The sequence below is a fragment of the Bos indicus genome, chromosome 19, assembly GCF_029378745.1.
Source record: "Bos indicus isolate NIAB-ARS_2022 breed Sahiwal x Tharparkar chromosome 19, NIAB-ARS_B.indTharparkar_mat_pri_1.0, whole genome shotgun sequence".
In the NCBI taxonomy this organism is placed as follows: domain Eukaryota; kingdom Metazoa; phylum Chordata; class Mammalia; order Artiodactyla; family Bovidae; genus Bos; species Bos indicus.
The window spans coordinates 21089279-21100302 of NC_091778.1; the positions used below are offsets into that span (position 1 = coordinate 21089279).

At 51.9% G+C, this 11024-nt stretch overlaps 1 protein-coding gene across 4 annotated transcripts; it reads left to right on the forward strand.

The window, feature by feature from the left end:
• Positions 1-53: 53 nt before the first annotated feature.
• TNFAIP1 (TNF alpha induced protein 1) lies at positions 54-10256 on the forward strand. Of its 4 annotated transcripts, XM_070772734.1 has the most exons (9): positions 71-207; positions 625-910; positions 1175-1347; positions 3366-3683; positions 4228-4397; positions 5023-5112; positions 5195-5247; positions 6021-6216; positions 7620-10256. In XM_070772734.1, the coding sequence occupies exons 4-9, from the start codon at positions 3479-3481 to the stop codon at positions 7854-7856; spliced, it is 951 nt and encodes a 316-aa protein (XP_070628835.1). In that variant the 5' UTR covers positions 71-207; positions 625-910; positions 1175-1347; positions 3366-3478; the 3' UTR covers positions 7857-10256. The 4 variants fall into 4 exon arrangements, with proteins under 4 accessions (XP_019836520.1, XP_070628835.1, XP_019836521.1 ...); XM_019980962.2 differs by lacking the exon at positions 1175-1347; XM_019980961.2 differs by lacking the exons at positions 625-910; positions 1175-1347 and having other exon boundaries at positions 54-207.
• The last annotated feature ends 768 nt before the right edge of the window (positions 10257-11024 follow it).

The following is an 11024-nucleotide window of genomic DNA, read 5'->3' on the forward strand; positions in this document are numbered from 1 at the left end:
TACTCTCAGGGGCCCCTCCCTCCGCCCTGATTGGGTGCTGGGTCTGCCCCGCCTTCTAGTCTCAGGCTCCAGCCGGCTTGGGGCGGAGTCCTCGGGTGGAGGATGTGAGTTTCGGCCCGGGATTGCTGGAGCTCTAGGGGCCACAGTTCGGGGGCGGCACGGTGTCGACTTGCAATCCGGCTGAGGGGAGAGGCGCCACCGGGAAGGGTGAGAGCCGAGCCGGTCCATGCCCTAGGGGAAGGGATGGTTGGGTCCTGGGCTGAGCAAACAGAGCCCCACGCGGTCTTGGGGAAAAGGCGTGGGACGGCGAAAGTGGGGTGGAGAGCTCAAATCCTCCCCTGGGAATGGGTGTCAGAACCGGTTTCTGTTTCTCAATAGTGAGAAGGGGTACGAGTTGGGAAAGACTCTACACTGTCATGGAGAGGTTGGGTCTGTTTTAATTTCCCCACGCCTTTTGGATGTAGCAGAAGGATTACACCTTGGATTTTCTGCTAGATCCGCCCTCTCTGACCAAGATCGGCTCCTCCCCTCGCCATCCCTGGTGTGACGAATTTCTGGGACCTTCTTTCCTTAGGACCCCATCTTCTAACACCGCCGTGATTGTTTGCCCGTTATTCCGCTTAGGTTCCCATTCGCTTTGCCTAGTGTGACACAGATAGGCCCCGAGCATCCCCAAATACCCACACACAAAGTCCGGAAGGAAGAGCTTTCAGTGGAAACTTCATTTTCACTGGAATTACCTTCTGGGGCGTCACCTGCCACAGGATTCCTGGAACCTATTGGCCTGGGCAGAATCTGAGCAACTGAAATCTCAGCCGACGTCGTCCAGGGGCTCAAAGCAATTGCTTTGTTGGAAAAGAATAGATTAGTTTGGATTTGTCTTCCTTTGTTGGCAGCCGCCTAACCTTTGGTGAGCTCCTTTTCTTTGATCTTGGGGAAATTGGGGCTAGACACAAAATGCATAGAGAACTTGTTAAAACCTGTTAAGGGGTGGATTTATTCCTTCCGGGTGGGCAGAGTTTGGTAAAGTAATCTCATACCATTCAAGATTACTTACTGATTGGGCAGTCTGCTGGGGCGGGGCGCTCATCTCATCCATACTGTACAAACCACCAAAGGAGTTCAGCATTTCATACAGCACCTGTCCTGGCCCTTCCTTGGACATTCTTCCCAGGTTGGTCAGTCACTCAGTCATGTCCAACGCTTTGCAACCGCATGGGCTGTAGCCCCCCAGACTCCTCTGTCCATGGGATTTCCTGGGACAAGAATACTGGAGCAGGTTGCCATTTCCTTCTCCAGGGGATGATCCCGATCCAGGGATCAAACCTGCATTTCCTGTGTTTGCAGGTAGGTTCTTTACCACTGGCGCCACTGGGGACCTACTTAAATCTTTTCGGGAACAATTCAGTCTAACAGATTGACGAATACTTACAAATGTGCATGGCATTGTGTTAAGCACTGCTTGGAGAGTGTAGTAGTAAGTGTGGGAAAACCAGTGCACTTCTTCTGGGTTACACTTAGAAGAGATAATGATGTAAACTTCAGCATGCTATGATGATGAAGTGAGGTCATTTCACTTTTTTTTCTGACTCCCATTACCAGCACTGTAGTCCAAGCCTTCCATCATCTCTTGCTTAGACTTCTGGTCTTCACACTTGCTCTCTTGCATTCAGAGTCCACTCTCTACACAGTAGTCAGGGTGATCTTAGGTCATATTGCTTCCCTGCTCTAAACCCTACAGTCGATCTTCATTGCAATTAATATAAAATCCACTCTTCAGTGTGATCCGTCCCTGCCTTCCCTGACTTCGCATCCAGCCATCTTCCCCCTTCTTTCTTTGCACCAGCCACCTTGGCCTTATTTCTGCTTCTAAAACTTGAGTCTGACCGAGGAACTTTGCACCTACTCTTCCATCTGTCTGGAATGCTTTTAAGAGCTTAGCTGGAATGTCACCTTCCCAAAGAGCCTTACCCTGGCTCCCCATCTAAATGAGTCCGTCTTCCTAGTCACTCGCTCTACTAAGTACATTTTTCGCTTCTTAAATTGCCTTCTTTTTTCATTTTCTTGTTGTATGTGTCTTCCCACTATGAGGTTAGCTTCACGGGACTGACTCTCTTGTTCTCATCTGTATCCCCAGCACCTGGCACAAAGCAGGGACACAATAAATACTCTTATTATTTTTATTCTTGTTAATGAACAAGAATATTCACGTTTCTTTGAATTCCTGAAGTCAAGGACAGTATCATTTCATCTCTTCCTCCTGCTTAACTTGGTAGGCACTCAATATTGTTTTATTGACAAATGAGTTAAATGAGCTGATGATATATATGCCTTGGGTAGTACCTGGAACAGAGTAAACATGCAAAGAATGTTGGCTTTTTGTTTTCTCTTGGTGAATGAATTCTACCAATTCTTCATGTAGAACCTAGATCACAAAGGGTGGTCTGGCTTCGCCTTCCTCTGCTCTCCTTGCTTCTCTGTCCTGTAAACTCCTGTCAGTGTTTCAGTTTTCAAATCACTTAATTGTTCTTAGACTGATTATTTGGTTCTTTTTCCCCATTCGTGTTGGGTGGGAAGAGAGGAGGAGATAGGGCTGGGTCCCCTCTCAGGAAAAAAGAAGCAAAAATAGCCATCCTGTAGTTGTTCTAGCCTGAAAAATGGTGACAATTTCAGGAACTCAGGGCAGGGCTGATGCCAAAAAAGAGGAAGGTCAGGAAACCTCAGCGGGAACCAGGATAACCTCTGCCAGGAACACTGGCCAGCTCCCTCCAGCCTGGCTCAATCTGTGTTCTCCTGAAGTTGCTGTTACTTGTCTTCCTGAAGCCAGACTCTGGGTGGTGCTCAAAGGAAGCACTGGTGCAGGCTGCCCCGAGCCTGGAGTCATTAGAAAGGAAGTGCATCCTGTCCCTAGGACTCCTGGGAAACTCCTAGGCTGGCTGGATTCCCAGGTTTGGCTGGAAATCTTGGATCCTGGGAACCTCGAGAGGGAAACAACTGGAGTCTAACTGGTGGATCCCCAGGGTGAGGTCTTCTGCTCTGCCTAGTCTGTTCCTGGAGCTATCTCTAATTAGCTGCAAGAGTTTGCTTGACCTCTTTGTTACCCAGAGCTGGGAGGAGTCTCAGGGACACTGATGAGGTGACCAGCACTGGGTTCTGGGAAACTCTGCTCCCAGACCTGGTAACTGGTACCATGAAGAACAGCAGGAGTGTCTTTTTTGTCGTTGCCTAAGGCTCAGCTTCTGTCAGGGAGTCTTGGGCTCAGAAGGAGAGAATGACTGGATGGTCAGTGTTTGTCTTCCTGTCCCCTCCCAGCTGCGGGCTCTCCTCCACTGACTCCTGTCTTCTCTCCCATGTCCTGCTCACAGCGCTGAGAGTATGAGGCTCTGGCCTCCACTGGCCACTCACTCGTGACCCTTCCACCACGGCGGAGCCTTCCAAGCCAACCTCCTGCCGTGTGGTGATCTACTTGCAGCGGGAGATGTCGGGGGATACCTGTCTGTGCCCAGCCTCGGGGGCCAAGCCCAAGCTCGGAGGCTTCAAGGGAGGAGGCCTGGGCAACAAATACGTCCAGCTCAATGTGGGCGGTTCCCTGTACTACACCACTGTGCGGGCACTAACCCGGCACGACACCATGCTCAAGGCCATGTTCAGTGGGCGCATGGAGGTGCTGACCGACAAAGAAGGTGAGGCGCGGGGGCCTGTTGGGCGGGGTTGGGGTGGGGGGTGGGAGGAGGAAGTGACTTCAGAGCATGGCCTAAGCCTGGCAGATCTGGAATCTAGATTCACTTTTCTTCTTCATGTAGTACAGGACTCCTTCACCTGGAGTTCTTATGCAGCTTCAGAATTCTCTGAAACTGTACATGGAATGTTGTGTGTGTACATATTTTTCAGGGAGAAGAGCTGTACTTTTTAAAAAGTTCACACGGGACTAGATTCTTATAAGAACCATCACCAGAGTGCCTGAGCAGTGGGCAGAAAGCAGGCAGGGCTGGGTGGGAGTGTTGCCAGGAGGTGGGCCTGGAGGGGCTGTGTCTTCTTGGTTTCAGGGAGGAGGGGTGGAGAGCAGCCATGGACCTCAGAGCCGGAGGTTCCTCCTGTTACCCTGTGCCATGGGCTCTGTGCTCCTTATCACCTGCCACCAGGCTCGTCAGGTGGTTTTTGCCTGCTGTCTGCCCTGAGGTACCTGGAGACAAACAATAACCCTCAGGGGCCTGTCTGAATCCCTAGGCTGGATCCTCATAGACCGATGCGGAAAGCACTTTGGCACCATCCTGAATTACCTCCGAGATGACACGATCGTCCTCCCTCAAAACCGGCAAGAGATCAAGGAACTGATGGCTGAAGCGAAATATTACCTCATTCAGGGTCTGGTGAACATGTGCCAGTCTGCCCTGCAGGTGCGGAGGCAGAGGCAGGGCGGGCTGATGAGGTCGGGGTTGGCTCCCTCCTTCAGGGACGTAGGGTGCAGTTCCTGGAAGGCCACATGGCACATATGAAATGATTCCAAAACTAGTTAGACACACCGTGTTACCCAGGCCAAGCAAGCTGGCAAAGTGAGTGAAAGTCGCGCAGTCGTGTCTGACTTTGCGACCCCATGGACTATACAGTCCATGGAATTCTCCAGGTCAGAATACTGGAGTGGGTAGCTTTTCCCTTCTCCAGGGGATCTTCCAACTCAAGGATCAAACCCAGGTCTCCCACATTGCAGGCGGATTCTTTACCAGCTGAGCCATAAGGGAAGCCCCAGCAAGCTGGCAGCCAGTCAGTTTATAAGGTGATGGACTCAGGCGGAGTGACAGGACCCTGCTTCTAGTTTATATGCCTAGGTATCTGGAGTTTAGGTTTCTGGAAATGGGGATCTGCTTGCCAATTGGCAGTTTCTCCTGCCAGAGCCTCCTATCTCTATCTGATGCCTCAACAAGCAGGGGGTGGCCATGGCAGAGGGGCTCTGACAGCTCCTGGGAAAAGCCTGGCAAACAGAAGATCTGGAAAAAAAAGGCTTGTTTGCTGTGTGTCACCCAGGACAATAAGGACTCCTACCAGCCTGTGTGCAACATCCCCATCATCACCTCCCTGAAGGAAGAGGAGAGGCTCATTGAATCCTCCACCAAGGTACTGGGACCTCCAAAGGGTGGCCAGGGGCGGCAGGCTGGGGGTGCCAGGTCCCCGGCCCTCACGCTCTCTCCCCTCACAGCCCGTTGTGAAGCTGCTGTACAACAGGAGCAACAACAAGTATTCCTACACCAGGTAGGGGGCACCCTGGCGAGGGTGGGGGATGGTGCCCAGGCAAGGGCTGAGTGGACAAACTGGGCAGCAGACTCAAGGGAAGCCACCTGCACGCCTGGCACAGTTGGCATGAGTCTGGGTCTCGGGAGAACAGAGCAGAAGGGGAATCAGAGCCAAGGCATCTGGAACTCAATGCAGGGCCCTGGCCGGGATGGAGACAAGACTGAACATGAACGTGTAACTCAACGTGTGTCACGTCAGGCAGTGGGCCAGGGGTTTTCCCCGCATTCTCTTACAGGGGTGGGAGGCCAGGCGGCTGGAACTCCTCTTGAGGCAGCCTTTGTTCTTTGCATCCGGGCCAGTGGCCTCCTCGTCCTGCAGTGTCCTCTCAACAGGCCATAGCTAGGTACAGCTGAGGCTGCAGGCCCTCAGTGATTCCCCAGGGCAGACATATTGCTAGGGTCACCCCTGCAGCAAGGGAAGGAAGCTGACTGCCGTCTTAACAGGAAGACCTGTTGAGATGGCAGTCAGCCTCCTTCTTTTTGGGCCTGCTGAGAGGAGGCCCTCCCTCAGCTCTCTCTGTTGTAACTTAAGTCCAATTCACCTCCTTCCCCTCAGAGGCCCCCAGATTCACAGGGGACCCCGTGACCCTTTCTCACCATCCCTCTGGCGTCCTGACTTTCCCTCGTTTTGTGAGCACGACAGGGGAGGGGAGGGCTGGGGAGGGCCCAGCCTGCACCACCCTTGTGCTGGGCCCTCACTCCCAGGCCGGTGGGCTCTCACCGGTTTTTCAGCAACTCCGACGACCACCTGCTGAAAAACATCGAGCTGTTCGACAAGCTCTCCCTGCGCTTCAACGGTCGCGTGCTCTTCATCAAAGACGTCATCGGTGATGAGATCTGCTGCTGGTCCTTCTACGGGCAGGGTCGGAAGCTGGCAGAGGTGTGCTGCACCTCCATCGTGTACGCCACCGAGAAGAAGCAGACCAAGGTACAGGGTTTCCGCCTGCCTGTGTGCGGCTGCACCTTTCACCACCGGGCGCACATCCTGCTGTTTGCCACACTCACCGCAGTGGTATCGCTCAAGAACAAAAGCCAATGCAGGGAGTTCAGGAAATGCACAGAACTCTGCTCTGGTCAGCTGAGGGGCAGGGCTGTTGACCAGCGGGGGTAATTGGAGTTGGCCCAATTCAGATCTGAATCCTGGTCCCAAAGTCAGTTTTCTGATTTTGGATAAGACATTTAGACCATCTGGGCCTCAGTTTCCTCATTTGAAGATCTGAGAATGGAAGTATGAATTTAACAGAACTGTTATGAAAATGAGACAGTTCTGAGGAGAAGCAGTGCAGGGCAGGAGAAATAGCTGTTCAGTCCTCCAGCCCTTGCTGGTTGGGCATTCCTGGTCAGTCAGCTTGTCTCTGCAGTGACAACACACTACCAGGCACGAGTAAGGGATTTGATAGGAGATGACAAATTCAATTTTTATAATCTGTAAAACGGAGACTAGGGCTGTTAGAAATTTAATTCTCTATATATACCCACATATATATATTCTATGTATATACACATATATTATATATATATATATATATAAAGGATCTTAGGGCTTCCCAGATGGCGCCAGTGGCAATGCAGGAGACACAAGAGATGCAAGTCCGATCCCTGGGTTGGGAAGATCCCCTAGAGGAGGAAATGGCAACCCACTCCAATATTCTTGCCTAGAGAATCCCATGGACACAGGAGCCTGGTGGGGTGTGTCCACGGGGTCGCAAAGAGTCGGACATGACTGAGCGCACATGCACAACAAACCCAGCTAACTCTCCCCAGGCTGCCAGCAGATGGTGCCTCCCCAGAGAACAGCTGCCCCAGTGTGTTCAGGAGACGACAGACTGCCAGGGTGGAAGGGCGGCTTGTCTCGGGGGAGAGCTGTGTGCATGTGAAGGGCTCAAAGCAAGAAGGCTTTTTTGTTTTCTGTGTGCCCGGCTCTCTGCTCAACACTTTACAATCTTCATATAACATTCACAACAGTCTCTTAGGTCAGTGTTAACATTTGGAAACTCAGGCACCACAAAGTTAAGCCTGAGACCCCACAGCTAGTAAGTGGGGGAGCTGTTTGTACCTAGGCCTGACCACAGAGCCAAGGCCCTGACCTCTCCACATACTAGTCCACTGGTCTGAGATTGGGTGGGGCAGGGTATTAGTCTTCTGCATCTTTATGTCCATAGAATACATCTCCTCATGCCTCCTTCAGAGGACACCTCCACCCGCCCTCGCAAGACAGAAAGTCATGTCTCTTGAGAGACTTCTGGAGGCCTCATGGAGTTAGCAGGGCCAACGGCCCTGACATGCTGTGCCCTCTTTGGGATGAAACCTCATGCTGTTCTCTCGTCCCAGGTGGAATTCCCAGAGGCCCGAATCTATGAGGAGACACTCAACGTCTTACTCTATGAGACCCCCCGAGTCCCTGACAACTCCCTCTTGGAGGCCACAAGCCGGAACCGCAGCCAGGCTTCCCCCAGTGAAGATGAGGAAACCTTGGAACTGCGGGACCGTGTCCGCCGCATCCACGTCAAGCGCTACAGCACTTACGATGACCGGCAGCTCGGCCACCAGTCCTCCCATCGTGATTAATGAGACCCTCCTGGAGTCAGGGCACGGGACGCCCCATTGCCCCTCTTGTGGAGCCCCGCCTCCTCGGCCACCCCACTCTGCTGCTGGCTGGGTCTCTGCCCCAGCACCCAGAGGCACAACAGGACCTGCCCAGGAGGTCAGAGGGCCTGAGCAGCGGAGGGCTCGAATTTCTCTGCCCGGCTCCCTCAGCACTTCAGGACTGGCCCCTTTGCTCAGCCCCTCCCTTTCTGCCCCTGGGCTGAGTGGACTGACCTGTCCACCTCCCATTGGGAGCATTCCCCTCCTCCCTTGGCTGAGCACACCTTTGCTCTGCTGAAGGCTACTTTAGGCCTCAGGGGAGGCCCACGGGGAACGGGTCTCTCTCTGAGGAAGGTGGCTTCTGGTGCTGTGGAGGCCCAGTTTCTTACAGGAGGTGGGGCTCCTTTTTTCCTAAGCACAGGCTTGATGAGTTACGTTTTTAACAAATAATCTAGGAAATGACTAGTTTTTAGTTTTAGTTGAATAATGAGGGGACTGGGTATTTCTGCTACCCCTCCTGGGTTCCAAGATCCGTGGTAAAGCAGAACCCTTGGCCCTTTTGCTACCTTTGGGATCTGTTTCTTTAAGCACTTTGTACTTTTATTCAGGAGATTTGTAATCTGCCCTGACCCACGTCATCTTCTGATCTAATCCCCTTTTCCCTGTAGAGTCAATCTAAGGGAGGGGAAAGAAGCAATAAAAAAACTGACCAGCTCTAGCTTTGCCACAGTGGCCAAGCAGCCAACCCAAAGAGCACTGACGGGGTGAGTTTGTGTAAGTTAGGACCTGTGGTCCTAATAACACCCCTAGAAGAAAGGATCGTTTACCCCCACATCTTCAGAGTCACATATGCACTGACTTTTAGGGTCTTACATGACTGTTCTCTTTGATTCTCTCGCCCTTGGCTCTGAAGCAAGCTGTTCTCACTTACTGTAAGCTCAGAGGGCCGTTGTGGTGGCAGGGGGCAGGAGCTGCAGCAGGAAGGCTGGAGCCCACGGGCCCCACACCCACCTGCCCGTCATCCGAGGACAGCAAACACAGAGCCCTGCATTCCCGGGGGCCCCACTGAGGTGGTTATGCTTGGCCATCCATCCCCCCGCCCCCATCCATGTTGTTGGTTTTGGGGATAGTGGTTCTGCCCAGTGGTGAGTCCCTGAACACAGGAGAATGTGTGTAGCCTAAAAGCCTTGAAAGGGTTCTTCATTTCTTTCTTGTTGGGTAAATTTGGCTCTAGAGATGCCGCACCCTTGGGTAAGGGTGCAAGTTCCAAGCTCCTCTTCAGGGCTTCGGTTTTCATTCCCTTCTGTTTGGCTTGGCCCGCGGGCAGCTGCCTATCTGAATTCTTTTCTAAAGGAATGCCACCAGGAAGGAGCTGTTCAGCCAACCTAACAAACCAGCACTGCACTCAGCAGTACCCACTCAGTCAGGAAAGGACATAGCTGATCAAGTTCATGTCTCTTGACTACTCTGACCATAGCTAAGTGGCTGCTTACAGTTGAGCCTATGGGCAAATGCCAGGCCAGGATTAGTAGACACGAAGACCTGTGCTAGGGCAGGAGAAAGGTGACTCTAATCAGGCGTTTTACGCTAGTCGTACTCTTGAATGTATAGACTTTCAGGTGAGGCACCTTGATGGTCAGCTATGAACGGTTCTTCAAGCCTTCACTGGAGTAATAAGATGAAGACAAATCCATTTCTTTGGCCAGATTCCAACTCTGGGTTTCCCACAGTGACTGGAATGCTTCTGCTTGAGGCCACCAGTCTGTTTCCTCAGCTGCCTTCCCAAAGCCCGTTAATACTCAAAGTCCCAGCTCCCCACTGAGGTATTTTAATGCTTGTCCCTTAACCTCCCCAGTCCCTGGGCCTCTCTTCACTGCTGGGACTTTGAGATCCTCAGCTGTCTCAGTGGTGAGCAGTCTTTTCTTCCTGAGACAGCACAACAGTCTGGGACTCTGGGCACTTATCTCTTCCAGTTGAAAATCTCTCTCTGGTTTTAAAATACTAACATTGAACTCACTGAAGTAATCTTAGCTTTTAAAGTCAGACTGTGTTGTAAGGGTTTGGGGAATTTTGAGTTTCCCAGCCCCATTCAGAAAATGCTCTTGGCTGTGTAAATTTTTCAATTCTGAGCAGCCCTGGGGAATGTACACAAAAAGTGTGGATCAAGGTTAAACCTTGTCAGTTTCTAAGAAAACTGGAAGCCTGCTGTTAACCACACGGGCCAGCATTAGGTTCTGATCTATTACCTGACCAGGGTCTGCTGAAGGATGGCACAGGTCCTGGCATGAAAGAACTTCTTTATCATGTAACTACAATTCTCTGTTGCTCAGCATAGGTGATGGAAGCAAACACTAATTTCTAATAAACCTGTGTTACACTGCAGTGCTTCAGAGCCGTGCTTACAGGGAGTAGAGCTTGGTCACTCACTGCTGTGTGGCCATAATTCATGTATTTCTGTTTACCACCTGACCTGACCTTCTCACTGGGGCCTATGCCCCATTGCACTCAGTTGCCCTGCAACCCAGGCTCCCCCTGGTGGAGGATTAGTGAAAATTGGTCAGTCATGTCTGACTTTTTACGACCCCACAGACTATACAGTCCATGGAATTCTCCAGGCCAGAATACTGGAGTGGGTAGCCTTTCCCTTCTACAGGGGATCTTCCCAACCCAGGGATCGAACCCAGGTCTCCCATATAGCAGGTGGATTCTTTACCAGCTGAGCCACCAGGGAGGCCCAAGAATACTGGAGTGGGTAGCCTATCCCTTCTCCAGCAGATCTTCCCGACCCAGGAATCGTACCGGGGTCTCCTGCATTGCAGGCGGATTCTTTGCCAGCTGAGCTAAGGTGGAGGATTAAGGACAACACTATAAAGGGCTGGAACTGAAATTTAATATTAAGAAAATGGTAGTCAGGGAGCAAGCAAGAATCCTAAGAATCGGGGCAAAAATGCAGCACATTTTTCTCTCTGGCTCTTGGAGATCTTCAAGAAGCTCAGAAAGTAGCTTGGCTTAGTCACTGTCCATACCTAACGCTCCCTGGCTGAGTTTCTGCATTTCTGAACTGGAGGCCTGACAGACTTGTGCCCGTGGCTGGCAGGCCCACTGCTCCAGGAAACCCAACAGGCTTGCCTTACTCCTTTGACCTTGCTG